The sequence below is a fragment of the Adiantum capillus-veneris genome, chromosome 18, assembly GCF_014529385.1.
Source record: "Adiantum capillus-veneris isolate H3 chromosome 18, ASM1452938v2, whole genome shotgun sequence".
Taxonomy (NCBI): Eukaryota; Viridiplantae; Streptophyta; class Polypodiopsida; order Polypodiales; family Pteridaceae; genus Adiantum; species Adiantum capillus-veneris.
Window position 1 is genome coordinate 33,784,011 of NC_140948.1, and position 23,084 is coordinate 33,807,094.

Genomic DNA, 23,084 nt, shown 5'->3' on the forward strand with positions numbered 1-23,084 from the left:
CTTCTTGCTTTGGCCTATGTTCAATTAATTGAATGTGCTTGGAACAATTCTTTGAAGTAGAATACTAGCCTATTCTTATTTAAGCCCGGTTAGATTTATGAACTGGCATTCTAAAGATATGGTTATCTAGGTTTTCAAAGTGATGTATGGCCTTATTGAACCACATATCACTTTCAAAACCTAGCTAAAAAATGTATAACTAGATTCAACAGTCACAAAAATTAGGTTAAAGTTGCCATATATGGACCAAACTCTTTTAAAACTGATTTATAACTATAAATGAGATCAGCAAAATCTTGTTGTTTACCACAAATAGTTAGCCAATTAAGCCAAAGGAGCACCAAATTCTGAGATAGCCGAGATTAAGGTAACCATAGATGACCCTATCTTTAGATTGGCCTCACTCGCTTGTATTGATAAATTTTTGCTAGAGTATTCTTGCTATGATATCTTTTGCCCTCCGACTATACTGAGAAATTCATGAGGGACCATTATGTTGTTGATGATTGTGTCCTATCTCTATGACTTAAAAGGATGCTATGATACTATAAATTCTAAAAATACTTTGTGTGGCCTTACCTACTTTTGAATTGTTGCTCGTTTGATATACTTATGTCTAGGCTCCTGTAAAACTGGAACTTAGCATGCTTGTAGGACTACCTTAGACATCGATTTGGAACTATGGCTGCAGTCTCACTAATCACATAGTGACTCTTGCTCTGATATTTGGTGCTCATTGGATGTATTGGGAAATTCCTTAAGGAGTGTTCAAATATTTGTGATGAACTTCAAAGTTTCTCAAAAGTTTTTTCAGTACGATTGAGGATTTTGGTAGAAGAAGTTTTGGCTTCTACTTTGATGGCTTGGAGGCCATGTGCTAGTCTGGCAGTGCTCTATCCAAATCTCATGATATTGATACATGGATTCTAAAATCTGTCATGATAATTCATAATCTATACTTGCTAAGAATGGTTTGGGTGTTCCTTGGAAACACTTCTATTGATGGATGTATTGCTAGCTATGGGAGCATCCTTTTTATCTTGATTCTTCTTGGTCTTTTTCTTTGTGTGTTGCGTTTATATAAGCATTTGACACAAGACCCTTGGCTTAAAGAAGTGCATCTTGCATGTGCATTAGCTTTGATTTGGTTTGGGATGTAGTGTAAGATATAAGCTCGGGACATTTCCCTACTCTAAACATATTCCCAAGCTTAAAAGGTATAGGGAGATGCTTTGAAGACTATGTTGCAATTTTCTTTTGCAAAACTTTGGTTTTGCTCTTAGCCTGGAACACCTTTGCTAAATTGAGGTTTTTTGACATTTTTGAGTGATGGTCTGTAGACTAAAAAATTTAATTTGCTTTGCTAAGGCTTTTTTTGGAGTGTCTCGGCACTAATAATTTATTTATTTTTGAAATTTGGGGATGGGACTCTTAAAACTAATCCTTGTTTACTATTAAGTGCATTATTGTTTGAAGTTTTGGCCCTTGACTGATCTTATTTTTTATTGGGATGTCTTTGGCAATAGATCTTCCAGTTACTAGAATTCAAACATGATGCTCTTCCTATGGCAAGTTGGAATTCTATAGCTCTTGTGATTATGCTCTAAAAACTATGGTTCTATAGTTTACTTAATGCATTGATGGCAAGGATTGACTTGGATATGGATGATTAGTGATTTGGTTCTCTTTTACACGGATTTTTGCCCTCTTAATTTATGCCTTGCTCGATGGCTCCGACTTCAGGTCTCAACCATAAAATTATTGAGGATAGTGCTAGGAAGGATGGAATGGTTAAAAAAGAGGGAAGAGTAGCTCAGGGTTGCTACCTCAGATTGTAATTTTAGCCCTTGAATGGGGATTATTTGATCACACTTGAACTGCTTAATGATAGATAGAATAATGATTTCCATAAGGTGGTTAGCTGGTTTCTAAGTTGCAGCTAAAATAGAAGGAAGATGTGTGATTTGTATTTAAAAACACTTGGACTCTATGGTGAGTTGCATCAAAAAGTTTCCAAGCTTCTTTAGAGAGCATTAGATTTTCTTCAATATTTTTAAGTAAGCTTCAAAAGGTTCAAAGGAAAGGACAATTTTCTAAGCTCAAGTATGGAATCGAATAAAGAAAACGACTACATCTTTCTTGAAAATTCTTTTGAAACAATTATAGCCATCCCCATCAAAAGAGGTGATGGCCTTTTGATGGTAATCAGGAGTAACACTTCTTAAAATTTTACTTCCATACCTCCTATTGATGGTTGAAATCTTGTGGAATAATTACAAAACATACTCTTTGATTTGTTTGGACTAATAATCTTTAACACTATTTTGGTGTCAAAGCCTTTTTTTTACAAATGCTACTTGCATTAGACAATGTATTTTAGATTAATTGTTACTTGCATTAGACAATGTATTTAAGAAAACCCTCTTGATATGCTTAACTATGCCACTTATAGGTTCTTTCAAAATATAACCTTGCATTTTAAAAGATATCATGATCAAGAATTACAATCATCAAGTGGACCCCCATACAACTGCGATTGATGCTTTGAAGAGATCAACCTTATAAGCTCATGAAAAAATGAAGAGACCTTGTAGAAAATTGTATGTTACTTTTCCACAATTGTGCTATCGATAATAGCAAGTTTCATATGTAAAAAAATAACTTAAAAGTATATAAAATAATGTGAAGCTCCACGTGTTTGATATGGCCATTTCAAGCATAGCATTGTATATAAAAAATATGTTTCCGATATATTTGTGCATTTTAAAAAGTGACACATTTCTTACCCTCTTCATTGAGACCTCAAGTTGGCAAGTCACAAGTGCTTTGGGAAGCAACAATTATTGGATCATTTCAAATATTTCATACTACGCATAAGAAAACTTTGATTTTTTAATTCTTGAGACATAAGCATTCAAAACCTCAAATAACTTCAAACTTTCCACATAGATCAACTAGATGTGTACAAGTACATGGTACTGACACAATTGGGACACCTAAACCCTTGGTTTCAGGTGGAGGACTCGAGATTTTCAAGAAATTTTGCACAATAAAAATTTCAAGATAGGGTTCAACCAACAAGACTTAACTGAGTTAGGGAGCCAAACAAAATACATATTTTCTTTGTTTCAACATATAAAGTCATTTGTAGTTGCCAAACTCCATTAGAATAGCCCCAATTCCATAAGAGGACCTTTGGAAGGCCAAAAGTATGCTCATAGTCAACACATGCTCAAGTATGCAATTATGTCTATAACTTGCAAGTGGCTTGGAAACTAGTCTTTGAAGGGCTTTCCATTGGTTTGTAAAAAACATACTAACAATTGGCTTTTACAAACATTAAAAAGTTCATCTCCACAAAAAGATATAAGCATTTTATGATTTTTTCGGCAAAACAACTTGAAAATTCTCTAAAATTTACGACTTAAAACTTACTACAATTCTTTTCATAGGGCTTGTATTTTGAGTTGGAGAAAAATCCAATGTTTTCTCCCTCATAGCCAACCTTTGGTAGAAGCAAGGTCTAAAAAACTTGTTTCTGGCAAATAAATTGCCAAAACTTTGTAGGAAAACAGGACACTTAAATGTCCAATTACAGGACTAGTGTTAAGTAGGATAAGGATAACAACTGATAGGTTCTTTGATACCTGTAAAATATATCCAAAGCTAACAAACTCGCTGTCTTGCTTATGCAAGTGAGAAGTCTACCTTTGCTTAAAGAGGTTTAATGTTGCTATAGTCCGACCTTGGAGATGAAGGCTTATTTCATCATCATAAACTAGTGTAGTCCTAATGTATAGGATAACTGGATTGTTATTTCATTCAGCTCATATTGTACAAAAGTGAAACAAATACAAAATCCTTTTTGTGCAAACCACCTTCCTAATGTCTAAGCCAGTTGTATTTTGAAGAAAACGTTCTTTTGTGTATAAATATTATTATATTACAACAACATACACATATGTACTTAGAATCTTTCTTTGTTTGATCATAGGGGCTTCCCAAATGAGGTACACTAAACAACGAGGTAGTGTGAATGAGCCATGGGAAGATCAAGTAAGGGCAAGAGAAGGTCATTTGCCTCAAATAGTATATATTAATGAGATACCATACTCGACATACTAAAAGAGTGTAGACCATACTTCTCAAATCATGGCTAGTTCAAAATACACTATAAGGGTGATTATTGTAAGGGTTGTCACTTACGTCGTACATGTTACCATATACATGTGATACTGATTTGTGTGAACACACTAGGACCGCCGGGGCATTTTTTCCCTCTTTAGGAGGTTTTTCCCCCCGTGCATTGTATATACGTCCATCACTCTAGGGATATCTATCTTTTCATTGCACACTAAGTAATACACTCTCTGTTGTGTGCCTTGAGCTTCCTTCATCTTCTCCAAGCTGTGTGTGTTTTTCTGCAACCCTAATTGGTATCAGAGCAGGTTGCGTCCTCCCGGTCTTAGTCGCCAGCAACTCCAACACATGCTTGCTCATTTTTCTCCAATTTCAGTGAACTTTGGCGAGCGTTCGCAGGTCGACAAAAATTTCAGGAGAACACGCAGAGCTTAGTCTGCTCAGATTTTTGATTCAGGCTCATTTCGGCCTCCGTTTTCACTATGGCTAAGTTTGCACATGCAATTTTGTCATTTTGTGAAAAATTTCTATCAGTACCAAATATCGCAAAACAGGTCCCATACAGTCTACCGTGGGTTGTGCTATATAGCACGTGCTGGTCTCACTCAAGTTGTCCTCAATTTGGGACAGTTTTCACATCAAGTGTAGGCATTTTCCATGGTTGACAACAACACGAATGTGTTCAAGATGTTTGCTGCTAAGGACAGATTGGATGGGGACAATTACCCTATGTGGGCTTACATGATGTAACATGTTCTTCCGTCAAACGGCGTCTAGAATATTATGCAGGGCATTGATGTACAGCCTGGTTCAAAGGATGTAGGCGATGTTGAGGATGTGGTAGGTCTTGCTGCAAGGATTGCTGCTATTAGAGTTGTTTTGCCTACGGCAGAACAAGATCATTGGGAAGTAAAGGATGCACAAGCTCATGCAGATTGCGTTGTCTGTGAAGCGCACCATTACTCCTCACATTCATTTAGCGAAATCTACAAAACAAACTTGGAATATTCTGGCTGACCTTTATGCAAGCCGCAATGAGGAAAAAATTGCATTGTTGCATAAAGAGCTGGAGTCAAAGAATATGCATAAGAAAAATGATATGGACACTTTCCTTGTTGGTGTCAAGGATATCAATGAGCAACTTATTTCTGCAGGTGAAGTTATTTCAGACAGTTCCTTTATGCAAACTATTCTTGATGCTTACCAGATTCTTACCAGACTTTTGCTAGTACTTCGAGACTTATGACCCAAAGAAATCCTGAAGTTGTCAAGTTTGATGCATTGTGCACATTGTTGTTGCAAGAGTCACTTTCCAAAATAAACAGAAGTAGACAGTGTGCAGTTGAACAGGATTTTATTGCTTCTCAAAGAAAGGGTGGTAACAGCAATGCAACCACTTCTTATGGTTCTTTTGCGTTATCACATGTTCCTAATGCTTCTGCTGGCAGCAATTCGTCTAAAAATTCTGGTGATAAGGGCAAAAAGAAGATGAGTTGCCATTATTGTAAAGCTAATGATCACTTGATCAAGCAGTGTCCTAAGTTAAAGGCCAAAGAGGCTAAGAACAAAGGGGGTGGTTCCACTGCAAATGTTGGTTCCACTATAAATACAGTCATTGTTGAGTCTTCTGTGAAAGGAGACTGTGGTGCTGATGTTGATGTAGAATGGGATTTTAGTGCAGAGTGCACTTACAATCCTGTCGTCCATGATGCATACATCTCAGTTGCTGCAGATTCAATGTGTGGTATTTCGACAGTGGTGCTACAAAGCACATTACCTCACATCGTGAATTGTTCACCTCTCTCAAGTCCCGTCCCTCATGGGAATCCAATCACTTGTGCCAACAATGTCTCTTATTCAGTTCAAAGAGTTGGAAAGATTGTGCGTACTGCTACAAATGGCATTTCTTTCATACTTGTTGATGTACTTTATATACTTGGGATCAAGAAGAATCTTTTGTTTGTATATGCACTTGCTAGACTTGGACTTATAGTCAAATTTGTGGATGACAGATATACAGTTCATGATCTCAATCTTAGTTATGAAATTGTTGCATCTGGTTTTTTGTATTGTGGGTTGTATAAGCTCACTTTGTATGACAAGTGTTGACAAAATTTTGCAAATGCAGTTGCAGATTCAAGGGCTATTTCAGATGCAAAACTTTGGCATGCACAATTTGGTCATCTAAATTTTACCAGTTTGTTGCATTTGTAGAAATCTGATATGGTTGCTTCTTTGCCACCTCTTGAAGCACCTGTCAGACATTTTTGTGAAGGCTATATTTTGGGTAAGATGCAGCGTTCAAAGTTTCCAAAGAATGGTTCAATTAGGGCCACATGTAGGTTGCAGCTTGTGCATATTGATGTTTGTGGGCCCATGTAAACTCTATCCTTGGGCAATTACCTTTACTTCGTGACTTTCATTGATGATTACTCCATGCATGCATGGGTATTTCCGCTTAAAGCGAAGTCCGAAGTTTTTATATGTTTCAAGCAATTTCTAGCTATGGCTGAAAATGTCTCGAAATGTACTATGGGCACCCTTCGTTCCGATTAAGGAGGAGAGTATATGTCTCATGAATTTAATGCATTTCTGGCTAGTCGTGGGATAAAATACCAATGTATGTATAGTGCCTCATACGCCTCACCAAAATGGTGTTACTGAGAGGAAAAACATGTCACTTACAGAAATGGCACGATGTATGGTCAAAAGTCAAGCTTTGCCGCATTCTTTTTGGCTACTGGATTTTTATAGGGAAGCCGAGAAACCCAATACAAAGACCACACATAAAGTCGAGTTAAGAACATTGGGTGTCACCATAGCCGATCCTCTCACACAAAATTGGACATGCCCAATATAACCAACAGTGCAGAAAAAAAGAAGCATACCATCAAGGAGAAGCAGACCCACCAGGGGCAGACCCGCACAAAAAGCTCTGGTTCGAAGTTACGGGCGACCATCAAGAGCATCCTTTGGCTTTTGCAGGCGATCTAGACATCATTCCGGAGAGCCAAGACCGCCAACGGAGACAGAGCCCACCAAGAAGCAAAGGCAAAGCAGGCCATGAGGGGGGCCAAGTCCCTTCAAAAGAGAGTCCCATTGCCAGTAGCCCAAGACGCCTGCCACTCGCCACAGGGCTACCGGGACAAAAACAAGCCTCCATTTCCTCCCGTGGGAGAGGAGGAGCGAAGCAACATCGGGGAATGGTGACACCCTATTGCTCCGATGTTCCCCTTGCGGCCCTTAACACCCAAGACGCCTGCCACTCGCCACAGGGCTACCGGGACAAAAACAAGCCTCCATTTCCTTGGTTATGCGAAAAGAGACAAATTCACATATATATAGAACTTAACGAGCTAATTAATTTTGGTGGTACCCCATAGTCAAATAGGAAATGCATCAAGCAATGTATTCTAGGTGATAAAGGAAACAGAGAACAAAGACAAAGAGCAAAGATCAAATCAAGGGTACAATGGAATGATAAAGGAAACACTATGACCTTCAAGGTTTTGGAGAATAAGAAAAAGAACAAAGACTAAATCAAAGGTAATTTGCTTTTAAGAAAACAAATACCGTTTGTAAGCACACTCATGCAATGTGTTATAGGTAAAGTAGGACAATTAAGTAGAAATAGAAAGTGCAATGACATGCTTGATTATAGAACCATTTGAGAAACCAAGATATCTAACCATTATTCGTGTTCTGATTAAAGGAGATCACTTTGCGTGAGACTAAACTACAAGAAGATTTTTACTGTTTTGAGTTTGATAAAGCACAATACATACATGCAAAAATTAATTGTTCATTGTTCATGTTGTAGTTTGCATTAGACCAAGCTTAATATGGCGGCACATACATGTTAATTCATGCTCATATTTGCAAATGAAAACTCTCATCTACATCATGGTATCAAGGGCCTAATTATTGGATTGTGTTGCTAGACCATTGCAGATGATTTCAACATGATAATTGAAGTATTGATTTTAATTCCTCCAAATTGGGATAGTTCTTTCCATAATTTTGTGGTTGGTGTGGCCATAAGTTGCTGCTAAAAACCTATGCCAATTGTTGGCTTGAATGCACAATAGCATTTAAGTGTAAAATTAAGCAAGTGTTTTAGAAGATTCTCCTCTGATTTTGGCAATGACTGATGAGCATGTTATTCATCATTAACCACTAAGTACTTTCTCACTGAGTTTGTCATCAAAATTTCATCGATTGTTTAGTTAAATTAAAGATCCAATGGTTTCATGATTCTTGTTGACGCTCTTGTTTTGTCCTTTCACACAGCCAAGTGCTACTTGTTATCTTCATCACTCATCAACTAATTTTGAATTGGGCATTGCTCACCTTTATCCATGATTAACTCTTTAATAATCACATCGTCTCTTATGAACGCGTCAGCAATAATTGGATAACATTGGAAGGTAATATCTATTTGTATTACCTCACGTTTTTACAAAATCTAAAGGCAAAAATTTACCAATGTAATTCACCCTTTAATATCCATGTCATATTCATAACTTGTGACATTTCTTACTCCTTTTAACTTTCAGAAAATGGAGTTTGGGGGGGGGGGGGGGGTCACACATATATGTGCACATAGGAAGTGAGTTCAACAAAAGGGGTTATTGAGCCCCAAATTTTTTCTAACCTCCTTAACATAGAGAGAAACACCAATTGAAGGGGACATACATGAGCTGAATTAGAAAAGGGCATATTATACGCATAACTCTAACTCCTTCCACATAGTGCTCACATATCACAATTTCTACTGTAAATTTTCCACTCGTGTTCGTCTTCAATGTAACCCTTGAATTTTTGCAACATCTTTCATGCTAGAGAGCTTTAAAGCAATAGAAGAAACACTCAATAGCGAGCTTTTACTAATACAAATGTCAAAACAGTTTACAAGACATCCCAACCAAAAATGATTAGGCATTGAGTAGTACAAAGTATGACAGATTTGTATGAAGCTCTTTCATTAAGTAGTATAGAGTTCTGACAAATGTCGCTAGTGTCCATAAGAAATTGATGTTCACAAGTGTCGGTACCAATTTTATCTATTAGCTAGCTATCTAGAAAACATAGCACACTATGCTAAGATGCTACTTGGCGATATTGAGTAGTAACATATTGATATGTCGCCAGTGTTTGTATTAATTTTATCTATTTGCTATCTATCTAGAGAATATAGCATACTGTTCAAAGATGCTACTTGGAGATCTTTGCAGCTAACTCACGTACAAGCTTGGCAGCAACCATGGCTGTCATTCCATCAACTGTATCTCGTTGAGGATTGAACTCGACAACATCCCCTGCTACAATATCGCCCTTCAAGTTCTGTAAGATATTCATCACATCTCGAAATGACAATCCACCAGGCTCTATGTGGGAGACTCCTGGTGCGAAAGCTGGATCAAGGCAATCACAGTCAATTGATACATACACGCCCTTCACACCCACTCCAAGCTCCTGTAGAAGAACAAAACAATCCAAAAAATGAGAATGTGTTTCTGAGATACTGCGCGGGCTTTAAAATTGAGAAGATGAGACAAAGGATGCATGAAATTATTATTTCTTTAAAAACAGCTCTCTCCCAAAGAAGTATGATGCTGAAAAATAGTAGTATGATTTGAGAATGTGAGAAAAAAACCACTCCAGAAATCTTAGTACACCAATGACAAACTAAGGGATGACTCCAGAAAATGTTGTGAAAAAATTAACTTTGATTAGCAGGCCTTCTACAGAAAGGCAAACAAGTACATAGCTATAAATCACCACCCTAGGGAACGGGGAGCGGGACACAAATTTTTTTCTCCCCGGAGGGGGGGACCCGATGGTGGTGCATTGAGACGTACCTATAGATCATAAGAGTTCAGCAAATCAGTAGGACGTTCGGAGGTCCAGTCAAAGGTTTGGCTCACAGCAAGGGACGGCGACAGCAGGAGATACGAGAGTCCTTGAAAGGAGGGGGATTTTGATTATTCTGCTAGCTTTGCTTCTACTTTAGATGTTCCATTGTCCAGCTGAGACTGCCACATTTTCAATTTCGTCATGGAGGATGAGTAAATTCCTCCCCACATGTTTACCAGTATGGCTTTGCAAGAGGACTACAGCTTATTTTTGAAGACAACATAGAGATCTTATGAGCTGGATGCAGATGATGTTAGAGAGACAGCACAGGGATTTTTGGTTCAGTGGATTGTATGAGACACCACAGGATTATGCTTTCTGTAGAGAATGATCCTTGAGGTCACTGTGATAGGGAAAGCTGGACTAAACGGTTTCCCTATGTTGTTTTGGGTGCGAGTAGATTTATGTGTCATCTCTCTCTCTTTCAGTTCAGTTGTTATTGAAGTGCTAAAAGTCTATTCAATCTGTTCTTTTCCGTTGGCATGTGGTGCCCGTCTTGTGACAGTGGTATTAGAGCATCAGGCGTGTGCTTTTCTGAAAGCATACGGTCCTACCAAAGAGCAAATAGAGCAAGATCGCACTTCCAAAGTTCATTGGAAATTTTAGCTTCATGCTCCGACCCCAGACTTAATAGCCATTACCACCCTTACTTCATCGCGCATCGGGCGCACTCCCGTCTTCACCGGCTTATGTCTTACAGGGCATAAGCCAAAAAGATCACTTGCAAGAGAAGGATCCAAGGTTTGTTTCAAATCACTGTTTTTTCTCAAAAGCAGTGCCATGCAGATGTTGATGTCTATAGCTACCAAGCAGCACACTCCAAGTACTTGGCAAGCTTTCAAGAAATTTTTGCCCGAAGTTAGATGGTTTTTGACATCTTCCTTCGAAGTCCAACTTGTGGCAGAGTGGGGTATCCTGAAATGCTTGCCATAAAAACCCTAGCAGATTACAACTTGCAATCTTTGGACATCTCTCACCAGGTGTCTCATCTCAAGCTGATAACGTCTTCGGACTACCATTGCTGCCAAAGAAACACTGTCTCTCCAAGAGCTGACTTTTCGAGCTCGGCTGATGTCGAGATTGTTTTTTTAAGTTTGAGTTATGTTTGAGAAATTGTTTGGTGATCTTGTTTGAAATTTGTTTAAAATGGATGGTATCTATTTTGAACCTCTCTTGGTGCCGATTTGAACTGTTTGACTCTCGTTTTAATATTGATTTCATTGATTGGTGATTTTTGCTCCCGGTGGAGAAGTGAGAAATACTGTTTTGGTATTGTTTGAACCTCATAACGGCGCAGGCCAATGCCTGGGGAGCGTTTCGTTGTATGTTTGAAAATCTCAGAACGACGCAGGCTGATGCCTGGGGGCGTTTCGTTGTATGTTTGAAAACCTCGAAACGACGCAGGCCGATGTCTGAGGAATGTTCCGTTGTATGCTAGAAAACCTCCAAATGACGTAGGCCGATGCCCGAGGAGCGTTTGGTTGTATGCTTGAACCTCCAAGCGATGCAGACTGCAGTCTGGGGAGCGTTTGGTTGTACAGTCCTCTGAGCTCATGGCCCGGACCTTTTTTAGGTTTTTTGCGGGGGAGTGACGAGGTAGTCGTTGAGTAGCTTCATACCGCAGACCGTTTGTCTCGAGGGAGTGCTCAGCGGCGCTGTTTGTTGTTGTGAGGATTTGTGTTGCATTGTGATGTGACAACTACTGAATATTCCTAACTGGATGAGATTGCCTGGGTATGTAATTTTAAGTGCATCAAGACACCCGTGGAAGATCAGTGCGGTCTGGGTGTGAAGGCTAATTTTACTACGCCAGCATATCAAGAGTTCCGATCTGGACGAAAGGAGAAGCCAACTCCTTGATCAAAAGAGCCGAAAGGAGAAGCAAACTCCTTGATCAAAAGAACCAAAAGAAGAAGCCAACTCCTTGATCAAAAGAGCCGTAAGGAGAAGCCAACTCCTTAACAAAAAAAACAAAATAACAAACCAATTGTCCCTCGCAAATTTTTTTAAGCTAACTTGGAGTTGTTTTGCAGATATGCTGTTATCGCGGACGATTACTTTCTTTCAAGAAGGGGGGATGTCACAAACTGCTGACGTGTCAAGCCCTGAAGAATGGAGCCAACTTGCAGATCATGGCCGAGGGGCCTAAACCCTAAGTGAAGAGGCAGAAACAGCAGAAGATGAACCCGAATTTCCGTTGGCACATGGTGCCCGTCTTGTGACAGCCAACGCAAAAGAACAGACTGAACAAACTTTTAGCACTTCAATAACAACTGAACTAAGAGAGAGAGACGACACGCGACACGGAGTGGTGGAATTCCACCCCAGAGATATTGGCCCCAAACCTTGGCGCCCCTTTCGGTATTTCTTTATATTGCATCAACATAGTACAAGCCGGTACTCCGGACTCTGCACCTTCTCCAGGAAGCATGCCAAAGAATGAGCCCATGGCCTCATATTTAAAGGCCCTAGGCCCCAAAAGCAATTTACGGTGAAAAGCAAAAGCTTCTAGTGCAAAAGCAATGCCAAAAACCTGCCAACGTAAATCACGGATTTCGTACAACTGCCACATCAGCAGTCAGCCCAAAACGTGGAAACCTGTACAGTCTGCCACGTCATCATGTCAGCGCAATTCACCGGATTCCGTACAGGCAAGGCAACGCGAAATCCGGATTCATCTACTGCTGCTTCTGCCTCTTCACTTAGGGTTTAGGCCCCTCGGCCATGATCTGCAAGTTGGCTCCATTCTTCAGGGCTTAGACACGTCAGCAGTTTGTGACAAGTTTCCTCTTCTTGGTCCATGAGACACAAGGACAGTTTCCAAAGGCGCTGCATTGTGCGCGCACCCCCCCCCCCCCCCCCCCCCCCCCCCCCCTTTTCTCTTTTCTCTTTTCTATGCCAAGAAGGAAGCAAGACTTCAGGCAGTGGTTCCCACATTGGCAGGATATTCAGCGGTCTGCAAGCTTACCAGGGCCATCACACCAAAGGCGAGCTTCACACGACCCTCTTAAGAGGTATTTGCTGGAAGACGTTGGCAGGATCACAAACAAACAGCCCATTGGTCGCAATACCCTCTAACCATGGTGGCAGGGAAGGACAGCCAACAGACCAGACGATTGCCGCCATTTGGAGGTACGACAAATGATGCTCTTGATGGGCATCACCAAGCAGCAGTCATTGCTGAGGGCACTATGGACCTTCACAATGCATTTCATGCGAGTCTATTGCGACCTTTCAAAGGTGAAGTGCCAGTGGACAGGGAGCTAGATGAGCAGCCCGAAGTGGAAAAGACAAAGGAGATTCTCATTCTCGAACATGTCTTGGGAAAGTAAAAGGTAATTTGACACGACGGTATTTGGTCATGTTCGGGAATAATCCGGCTCTTGATGCCAGTGGATGGAAAAGGAGGACCTGGCAGATACTCCTCACATATTAGAGCTTTACCTTGAAGCTTTTGGTTAAGCACAAAAATATTCCAAGAGTTGCCGATGAATCGCAGGTTGAATCTGGTGCAGAGCGGACTCCACAAGAGGAGAGTTATTCCATCCTTTGTCACAGGTTACCTCAATGGAATAAAGTCGCTGATTTCAGGGATACTGACACAGTGGCCCGTACGTTCTCATAGGGAATCATTTTGACATAGTCCAAGATCGAAGCAGGGTGGGCACCTCGCAAGACCCAGTCGAGCAGCTGATTCTCACTCCTTTAGATTCTCACCTTCATCCCATCCAACACCCCAGACTCTTTTGCCACACCTTCGTCAGTTCCTGCCACCACGTCGCCCTGCCGTCCTTCCCCTCCCTTGGCACGACTGGAGCATGGGAAGTTCCTACATCACTTGGGGTGTCACACACTGGTGACGTGGCTGTCGAGTACACACACACACCCTCTCTTGCAAGGAACCCCCGCTGAAATGCTGCTAAAATGCTGACGTGGCCCTGCCGTACTGTCCCCGCATTTCACGCTGACGTGGCATGCTGTACGGACGCCCTCTTTTTGCGACGCTTTTTACGGAAGACACTGGCAGCTTTTGGCTACGCTGGATCCTACGCAAGAGGAGAGAGAGAGAGAGAGAGAGAGAGAGAGAGAGAGAGAGCTTTTATTTAAAAGCCTTGCTTTATTTCTGCCTAGCAAAGGGCTTGAGAGAGAAATAAAAAGACACCTTTATTCTTAAAAGTGCTTTTAATTGGCAGCTTTTGGGGCTCTGCTTTTAGCATCCCTTGTAAACCTATATAATAGTGGCTTGGGCTCTCACTTCTCAAAGCATCTGGACGCAGAGTTTGAGAGTGAGTCTCGACCACTCCCTTGTACTTTGAGTTGCAGATTAATACAAAAAGAAATACCGAAAGGGGCGCCAGTCTTTGGGGCCAATCTCTCTAGGCACGCAACTCCGCCGGGCCAGTGTCAAATCAATTGTGAACTGTGAACTGTTTTGAAGTGAATTCTTGTAGTGTCGCGGTAGATTCTCGACTTGGAGTGTCCAAGTCTGTTACAGTGGTATCAGAGCGCGGCCGATTTCTCTTCTACCGGAAAATCCGATCCTTTTTGCGCGGCACTTACGGATTCAGACAGAGATCAATCGACTTCCTTTGCATCTGGAGATGCGGGAAGAGATCACGAAGAAGATTCACGCGAGGAGTACGGCCGACCTCGGCCTACTCCGGCGGAGCTTGAAGAAATGGAGCATCAACGATTGATTGACGATGCAGGAAAGAAGATGTTAAATTTTGCGAAGGACTCGATATTTGCAAAATTTATGACCCAGACCTCCTTCGACGAGGTGTATGCACAGTGGCAACAAACCACAGAACCACCCCCAAACCGGTACTCAAGAGACCTTCTACTCCAAGGATGTTTACTGAGCAAGAATTAGAAGAGGTGGTTGATGAACGGATTTCTCAGCTTTTTGACAGGCAAAACAAAACTGAAAAGCACCCGTTCCCCGTTCCCCGTTCAAAGCTCCCGTTCCGAATCCCCGTTCCCATTCCAAGCTACCATTCCGAATCCCCGTTCCGTGTTTCAAACGTGAGTACCTGTAACAGGGAATGGCATTTTGTTCGGTGTTCCCGTTCCGCGTTCCCGTTCCGGTTTCCCATTCCTAGTAACTATGTCCTATAGAGATCCGAGATCACTGCTTAGAGAAAAAGTCAAATTCCATTCACGAATTGATGAGTCATGCAAAACGGGGTTTTGCCATTCACTCAGGCAATTTGACCTACCCACAGATGAAATCATGACACAGAGGAATGAACAGACTTCGAACAATTAAAGTAGAAAGAAGAAGAGTAACCAAGAACAGAAAGAAAAGGATGCACGACCCCAGCTCACTCTTCGAGAGACGGTCAGCTATATCAAAGAGGGAAAGTGCTTTGAATGCGGGGAAACTGGGCACATCTCCGCGAAGTGACCTAAAATGGCATCGAATGAACAGGATGAAGAAAGGTCAGAGAGTTTGAAAGCAACTGAGGAACGTGGCAGAAAAGGCAAATGAAAGCAGAACTGGTACCACATTGTGTGGAGCCCGAACCGAATCAAACAAATCAAATAAATGGAAGTACAAAACTTTGCTGCTTTTAGGGCAAAGTGAAAAATCAGGAAGCCCTCTTTTTTCTTTGATGAAGGAGCCAAGGCCAACTTCTTTTGGCGGCTCGATTTCGAATTACACCCGACAGGCTGAGGCCACAGGCGGAGATACTTCTAGCGGCACCCGGACGGGATGTTGCCATTACACCGATCGTTGGCAAACTTCGTTTGCAATGTCAAGGGTGTTTAGGGCACGAGGATTTCTACCTAATTCCCTTGGGAGGTTGTGAAGTCCTACTCGAAATCTGTTGGCACCACAAGAACAACGTCGTGGTTGACTACCGGGCCGAGAAAGTGACTTTGACAAATGAAGGGCACGCACATTGTACTTGATGAAATTCAGTTTCTTTACTTTTTGGAAAGGACTGAATGACGATTGAAGGTCGAATATGTTTTGACCTCGAAAAAGAATGCCAAGATTTTCTCCACACTCATGCCGATTGCTTTTCAGTGTGCATGCCAAGCGAGTTGCCACCAGCTCGTCCTAAGGATCATACCATTGATCTGATACCTGGAAATACACCACCGAACCGGCCACCTTACCGTGTGAGCCGAGCCCAGAGATACACTGTTTGGGACACATTGTCTCAGCAACAAGAGTGCAGATGGACCCGGCCAAGATAGAGACTATCGGTAATTGGCCCGATTTGAAGAATGTCCATGAAGTTGGAAGCTTCTTGGACTTATGTTCTTACTACCGGCGGTTCATCAGAAAGTTTGCAGAGGTTACTTACCCCTTTGCATTTGTTGGGAGTTCTTTTCTCGTGGGGACCCACAGAGGTAACTCCCTTCAGAAATTGAAACGGAATTTGACTACAGGACCAGTTTTGACTTTGCCGGATTTACAGAAGTCGTTTGAAGTATAGTGTGATACTTGTGGTCGTAGTCCGGATGCGGTCTTAATGCATGAAGGCCATGTCATTGCCTATGAGAGCTGATTGTTTTCAAGGCCGGAATTGACAGTACAGATATGTGAGAAAGAGCTTTTGGTGATTATCCATGCTCTTACTCAGTGGCAACATTACCTACTCGGAGCCGATTTTACGACAGATGGTTAGTTTACGCTACTTCTTGTCACAAAAGCAGCTATCGGAAAAGCAGATGCGGTGGGCAAACATCTGGTCACACTTTTACTTCCAGATTGTCCATGTGCAGGGACAGAAGAAATTGGTGGCAGATACTTTGTCCCGGAAGCCGTTGGTTCTGGCTAATTTCCGCGATACATCATAGAAGCTTCAAGGATATGGTCGGTGTCACGTGACACATCAAACCCTATGTGTCCGTGGACAAGCTACAACATGATCAAGGTTCAATTCAATCAAGTCAGTCTAGAATAGGAAGTGGTCTCACTTTTGTGAGTCTGTTCGCAGACTGTGCATGTCCAGACACTTAGATTCGATGCATATCCTCTGGTTGCACACAGCATGATCATCAGATTACAGTCAAAACCCATCAGTTGCATTTTTACAGTGCATAGACCTATTTTCCCTATTTTTGACATTTTTCACTTATTATTTTTAAGTGACTTTTGTTGGAAAGTAGGTAGGACAATTTTGCTAAGTTTGTATATAAGAAAACCTAGCGCTAGCACTTTCTGGCAGAAGAGGCAGCAGGAGCACACGCCAACAGGCAACTTCTCAGCAGAACCAATGTCACGTGACACATCCAACCCTATGTGTCCGTGGACAAGCTACAACATGATCAGGGTTCAGTTCAGTCAAGTCAGTCTAGAATAGAAAGTGATCAGGCACTTTTGTGAGTCTGTTCGCAAACCGTGCATGTCCAAACACTTAGATTAGATGCATATACTCTGGTTACACACAACATGATCATCAAATTACAGTCAAAACCCATCAGTAGCATTTTTACAGTGCATAGACCTTTTTCCCTATTTTTGACATTTTTCACTTATTATTTTTAAGTGACTTTTGTTGGAAAGTAGGTAGGGCAATTTTGCTAAGTTTGTATATAAGCAAACCTAGCGCTAGCACTTTCTAGCAGAAGAGGCAGCAAGAGCACACGCTCAACAGGCAACTTCTCAGCAGAACCCCCAAGAGGCCGAGCGTTTTTGCATCACAGCAGAAGGCTGGCGTTTTTGGACCAGATCAGCCAACGTTTTTGCATTGGCAACAACTTGGCGACAGCAAGAAGCAGAAGACTCCTAGCGTTAGCAAATTTCCACCGCAAGACAGATCAGCCCTAGCGTTTTTGGAGCAGCATACACAGCCAGCATTTTGCAGTTCCGTCGCGACAAACCCCCACAAGCATCAGCGTTTTCAGTTTTCAGCAGTCAGACATCGCAGATCTCACCTTCCCGTAGCAGATCCTCGCCGCACGGTCAGATTCCGCAAGGTTTACAGATTCAGCCCGGAAAACGCACATTTCAGCATCTGCGTTTTCAGCGAGTCGTCGTTGCATCATCGTCATCGACATAGAGTCTGAATTCGGCAGATAAAGATTTGCAGATTTCAAGCCTTAGCATTTTCAGATTTCAGCCCGTCTCGTCATCGTCGACATCGTCGGCAAGTCCAAGCATTGTAGAGATTTGTGCAATCATAAGTAGACCACTCTCGTCATTGAGAGTGGGGCCCTTGGAGGAGGGTTTGACAACTTTCTGGTGTCGTATTCTTCTCTCTCTATCTCTCAATCTCAGCACCTTCACGCACAGTGTCTATTCACTTTGTTGTGATCACTTGCACTCTCTCATTAAAGAACGGAAGGCTCTCCCTTCCCTAAGTCAAATAAAGAACCTTGAGCATAGTTCAGAGCACTCATTTTGAGCAAAGTTCAATATTCACTTCCACTGCACCTTACAGTCGGTCAGTACATCACAGATACAGAGATGTATTCAATTGAATACAGAATGGGGAGGTAGTAGCGGAATATTCCATTCGGAATGGCTACTTGATGAAGAAAACGATGTGCGTTACATAGCCGTTGAGGGAAAAGGTTTTAACTGAATGCCATTGTCCACCTTTTACGGGTCACCGCGGCATTGTTACCACGTTGAATGGTGTGGAGAGATACTTTGTTTGGCCGAGACTCAAGAAGGACGTGGACGATTTTGTACGCAGTTGCTTGATATGTCAGAAGGTCAAGTTTTGACAGGCATAAAGCACAGGGAAAACACAATGTGGGCACGATTGTTTATTGCCCAGATCTTCAGATTACATGGGATGTCTGAGACGACTTTCCCCCGACATGGACCCCAGATTTACGAGTTTGTTTTGCACGGCTATTTGGGAGAACATCAGCACGCGGTTGCAATTCTCGTCATCATTCCACCCGCAGACTGATGGGCAATCAGAGATTGCTAATTCAGTGGTACTGGATTTATTGAAGTCTTACATCTCGGATTAGAAGACACATGGGAAAGGTTTTTACCTTTGGTGGAATATGCCTACAGAAACACGATTAACTCTTTGATGGGGAAGGAGCCATTTGAGATTATTGAATTTGCTACGAATATTCCACTCTTCCTTGGCACGAAAGATATGATTTTTCTTTAAAGCCGACCAGTTCACGACGGACATGGACTTGGTCCGGAAGGCTTTAGAGGAATCTCAGAACAAGGCAGCAGATTGACATCGTCACGATTTGAAATTGAAGGAGGACCATTGGGTGTTCTTACATTTTGGGAAGGCACGCCCTGAGAAAGAAAAAGGGACATGAGCGGCATTCTCGAAAGCTTAGCATGAGATACTATGCACCTTTCCAGATTTTCCGAAAAGATAAAAGATGTCTCCTTTGGACTGAAGCTGCCCGATACTTGGAGAATTCACAATGTTTTTCATGTGAGTCTCTTGAAGCCTTTTGAAGGCGATGTGCCCGACGATGGGGAGCCTAATCAGCAACCCGAAGTGGAAGAAAACGAGTAGATACTCGTTCCAGAACAGAGATTGGCACAGAAAGATAGAAAGATAAAAGACAAAGCCATAAGACGGTGGTTCTTGGTTTAATTCAAGCCCTACTCCGCATTGGATGCGAAGTGAATGGAGGACCTGGCGAATACTCCTCGGATTGTGAATCTTTACCTCAAAGCATTTGGTTTAGCATAGTCTATTTTAAATGGAACCCCGCACTCAGCTTGGATGGAATCTAGTGCAGCGGGTATCAAGGTTACATCCGTACGTACGTACGGATTGTATCCATACCGTACAACCATACCGTATCGTATCGTATGTACGGATAGGTTCCGTACAAATGTTTTTTTTATGAAAAAAATTCAGCCCTATTTCAGGCGTTTGGTCTATTTTCACAAAACGCCTTCTGCCGCTTATTATTGAGAGCTTCTAGTTAGAACTTGCAAGTATTGTGCAAGGTGCAGTTGCCTAGTGAATGCTCCTCTCTTGCAGATGATCAGTAAGATGCCTCGCAAACCCAACCCACTGTGGGACACGCACACCCATGTGATCAGAATAGTTTTTTTCCGAGAAAAAGATCCTTCTATTAGTTACTGAAACTGCCCATAGGGCTACAACCAGGTCTTCAAGAGAGGGCTACAACAACCATGGTGGGAGACTCTCCCAATGACAAAACCAACATATGTACAATGGGGCTAAATGAAGAAATGGGGGGAGGGAAAAGCCACACAGGTGGTCGGTAGTGCCATCAGAGTACACCCTGGACCATGGTGTAGAAAGGCCCAGGACGCCAGAGTCGAAGGAAAGCCTCTCTGCGCTCCCGCATGCGGTCGGAGCTGCATTGTAGTCCCTCGAGCTGTCCTCTGAGAGTGTGGATCAGCTCTAGCCAAAAATCGCGTACAGTCTCTGCTGGTGGCACAGGACGAGCCTCAAAGATGCGGAAACAACGGGCCCGCGAGATGAACCAGAGTGTCAGGCCACTGATGAGCTCCCAACACTCCTCTCTCTCACTGCACCACTCCTGCAGAGTAAGCTCTGTAGGAGGCTGAAGTGTAGGTCGCCCCTCCTGCATCACTATCATCCTGCTGGTGGAGGATAGCTCAAACTGAAGTGCCGGGCTCGTGAGGGTGGACCAAGCCGCTGCTCCCCAAGTGTACTGTCGAGCCGTGGAGAGAGCAAGCATCAGCCGAAGAACTCGTAGCCACACCTGTTGGGCCGAGAGACAGTCCCAAAGACAATGACACTGACTCTCCACAAGATGGTCACAAGCTGCACATGCGACCGAGAGACCACTATGCACTAGCCAGCTCCCAATTGTTGTAGCTCTGTGTGCGACCTATGTGCGACCAGCCACTGAAACAAGGTGACTCGCCTCGGCTGTCTGGAGTCCCACAACCTCTCCCAAAATGCTGTCAAGAACTCAGCTGTGAGACCCTCCTCTTGCCAATGAGGTGTTGTAGCGGGGCAGGCCTCTCTCTGTGTTGCTAGTATTTGACGTCCCAGACGAACAGTGTACTGAAAGAACGAGACTCCTGGATGGTCTGCAGAAGAGAAGGGATCCCTCCATAGCCACTCACCAGGATCCCACTGTACTCATGCCAGTGGACAACACTCCCAAGCCCACAGCCTCCAGTGTCCAATCTCAAGAGCTGCTGGGTCAAGATCTATGACACAAGTCCTCCCACAGATGCCCACTACTCGGATCCTCTGAAAACAGCACTCTGTCACCTGCGGGGCCTCTACTGCAACTCGCTGAAGGCGTCCCCCACCCTGGAGCTCGAAGAAAAGGGAGGGAACAGTCTCTGAGCAGGCCCTGACTGAGATGAGAACCTCCAGTCGTGTGAAGGCTCCCATCCGCCGGGGTGCTACTGGCTCGAGAGGCGTGAGCCACTCAGCTGGAACTAACTCTGAGATGTCCAGGCACATGCTCTGCACCCCTCTCATGCCCTGTAGCTGGAGATCCTGCACCTCCTCTAACAAACCTGTGAACTCTAGTCAGTCACCTAAAGAGCGCGCTGGACCCGCTGCCATGGGAACCCAGGAAACATGAGGCCGACTACCAACCAAGTGGCCTCTCTGAGTGCTAACCATGGGGTTCCAGACGAGGGGCTGCCGTAGGCGCTCCTCCGTGCACATAGATTGTCTCTGCTCCAGGCCACGCCGCAAGAGCTCCCAAGATCGAAGCAAGCTCACAGCGAAGCGGTCCTCCAGTCTCCTGCTCAAACCTACTCTGCGCATCTTTGTAAAGATCCATCGGGTCGAAGGTTGCCAAGGGCCTCCTTCCTGAGGCACCCTCGCACGAAGCCGTTGTAGCAAGAACTCCTTCCAGGGCTCCTCACCTGGAAAAAGTCCTCTGACGATGAACTTCCCAAGAAGGGATCTGCTCTGCTGTGCTGGATCAATGATCCCAAGCCCTCCCTATGAACAAGGAAGAGTGATGACCTGCCAAGCCACTTTGGCTCGGGCTATGTGAGTGTCACGTCCTGACCAAAGGAAGTTCCTGATCAGCCTCTCTACCTGGCTGATACAAGAACTCAAGAAGATCCAGCAAGAAGTGATGTACCACATAGTCGCCAGCAACACCTGGTTGGCAACTACTACTCTGCCTGCCAAAAAAAGTCGTGTTGAGCTCCAATGTAACAACTTTCTCCTGATAGACAGGAGAAGGGGAGCAATCTGCTGCTCGGGAGACAAGTCCAAACCCACCTGACAGCCCAAGTACCGAACTGCAGTCCCTGGGGGAATCCACCTAAAACCCTCTCCTGGCATCCAATTGGGCAAAGGAGCACTACCAACCGAGAAAGCCACTACTGTCTTTCTCCAGTTGATCAATGCGCCTGATGCACAACAGAAGGTCTCCAGAGCCTGCTCACACCTGTGAAGGTTGGCCTCCTGGCCATCTAAGTACAAGGCTGAGTCGTCGGCAAACTCAGCGTCCAGTAGCTCATCTCCCCGAATAGGGAGTGCTAAGCCCCGTAGACCAACCTGCTGCGACACCAAAAACCTGCTCATCGCCTCCGCATAGAACAAAAAGAGGAAGGGAGCAAGAGGACAGCCCTGTCTAACCGAGCGTGTAAGCATGAAGCGATCACCTCTACCTCCTGCCAAGAGTACCTGACTATGAGCCTGTCTGTACAGAGCTGACACCCCTATGATCCAAGCATCTGAGAAGCCCATCCTGCGTAGAGTGCCCTCTATTAAGTGCCAGTCAACTCTGTCATATGCCTTCTCAAAATCAAGAAGAAGAATCACGAGGTCCTCACCACGGAGCCGTGCCAAGGCAAAAGCCTCCCAAAAAGTAAAGATGTTGTCAAGGATACTGCGTTCCTTGACAACCTATCCGAGTTCCATGTATAAGGCTCTCTAGAAGTGGCTGAATCCTCAAACTCAGAGCCTTGGCAAGAATTTTGTAGGCTGAGTTGAGGATGGTGATGGGGCACCACTGTCGAATCTCATCCAAGGAGCCACCCTCCTTGGGAATGAGGTAGATCAAGCCCTCACTCATGCTGTCAGGCATCACTCCGGTGTGCAAAATGTACTGAAAAGCACTACAGAGATCTGGGCCAAGCAGGTCCTAGTACT

At 43.4% G+C, this 23,084-nt stretch overlaps 1 protein-coding gene across 2 annotated transcripts in view; it reads right to left on the bottom strand.

The window, feature by feature from the left end:
- Positions 1-8,999: 8,999 nt before the first annotated feature.
- Positions 9,000-23,084, bottom strand: part of ARGAH1 (arginase) — a 48,759-nt gene continuing 34,674 nt past the window's right edge. For both annotated transcript variants that reach the window (XM_086488531.1, XM_086488532.1), the window contains exon 7: positions 9,000-9,615. In XM_086488531.1, the coding sequence (XP_086344657.1) occupies positions 9,355-9,615 (261 nt within the window). In that variant the 3' untranslated portion in view covers positions 9,000-9,354. The remainder of the gene's footprint in view (positions 9,616-23,084) is intronic.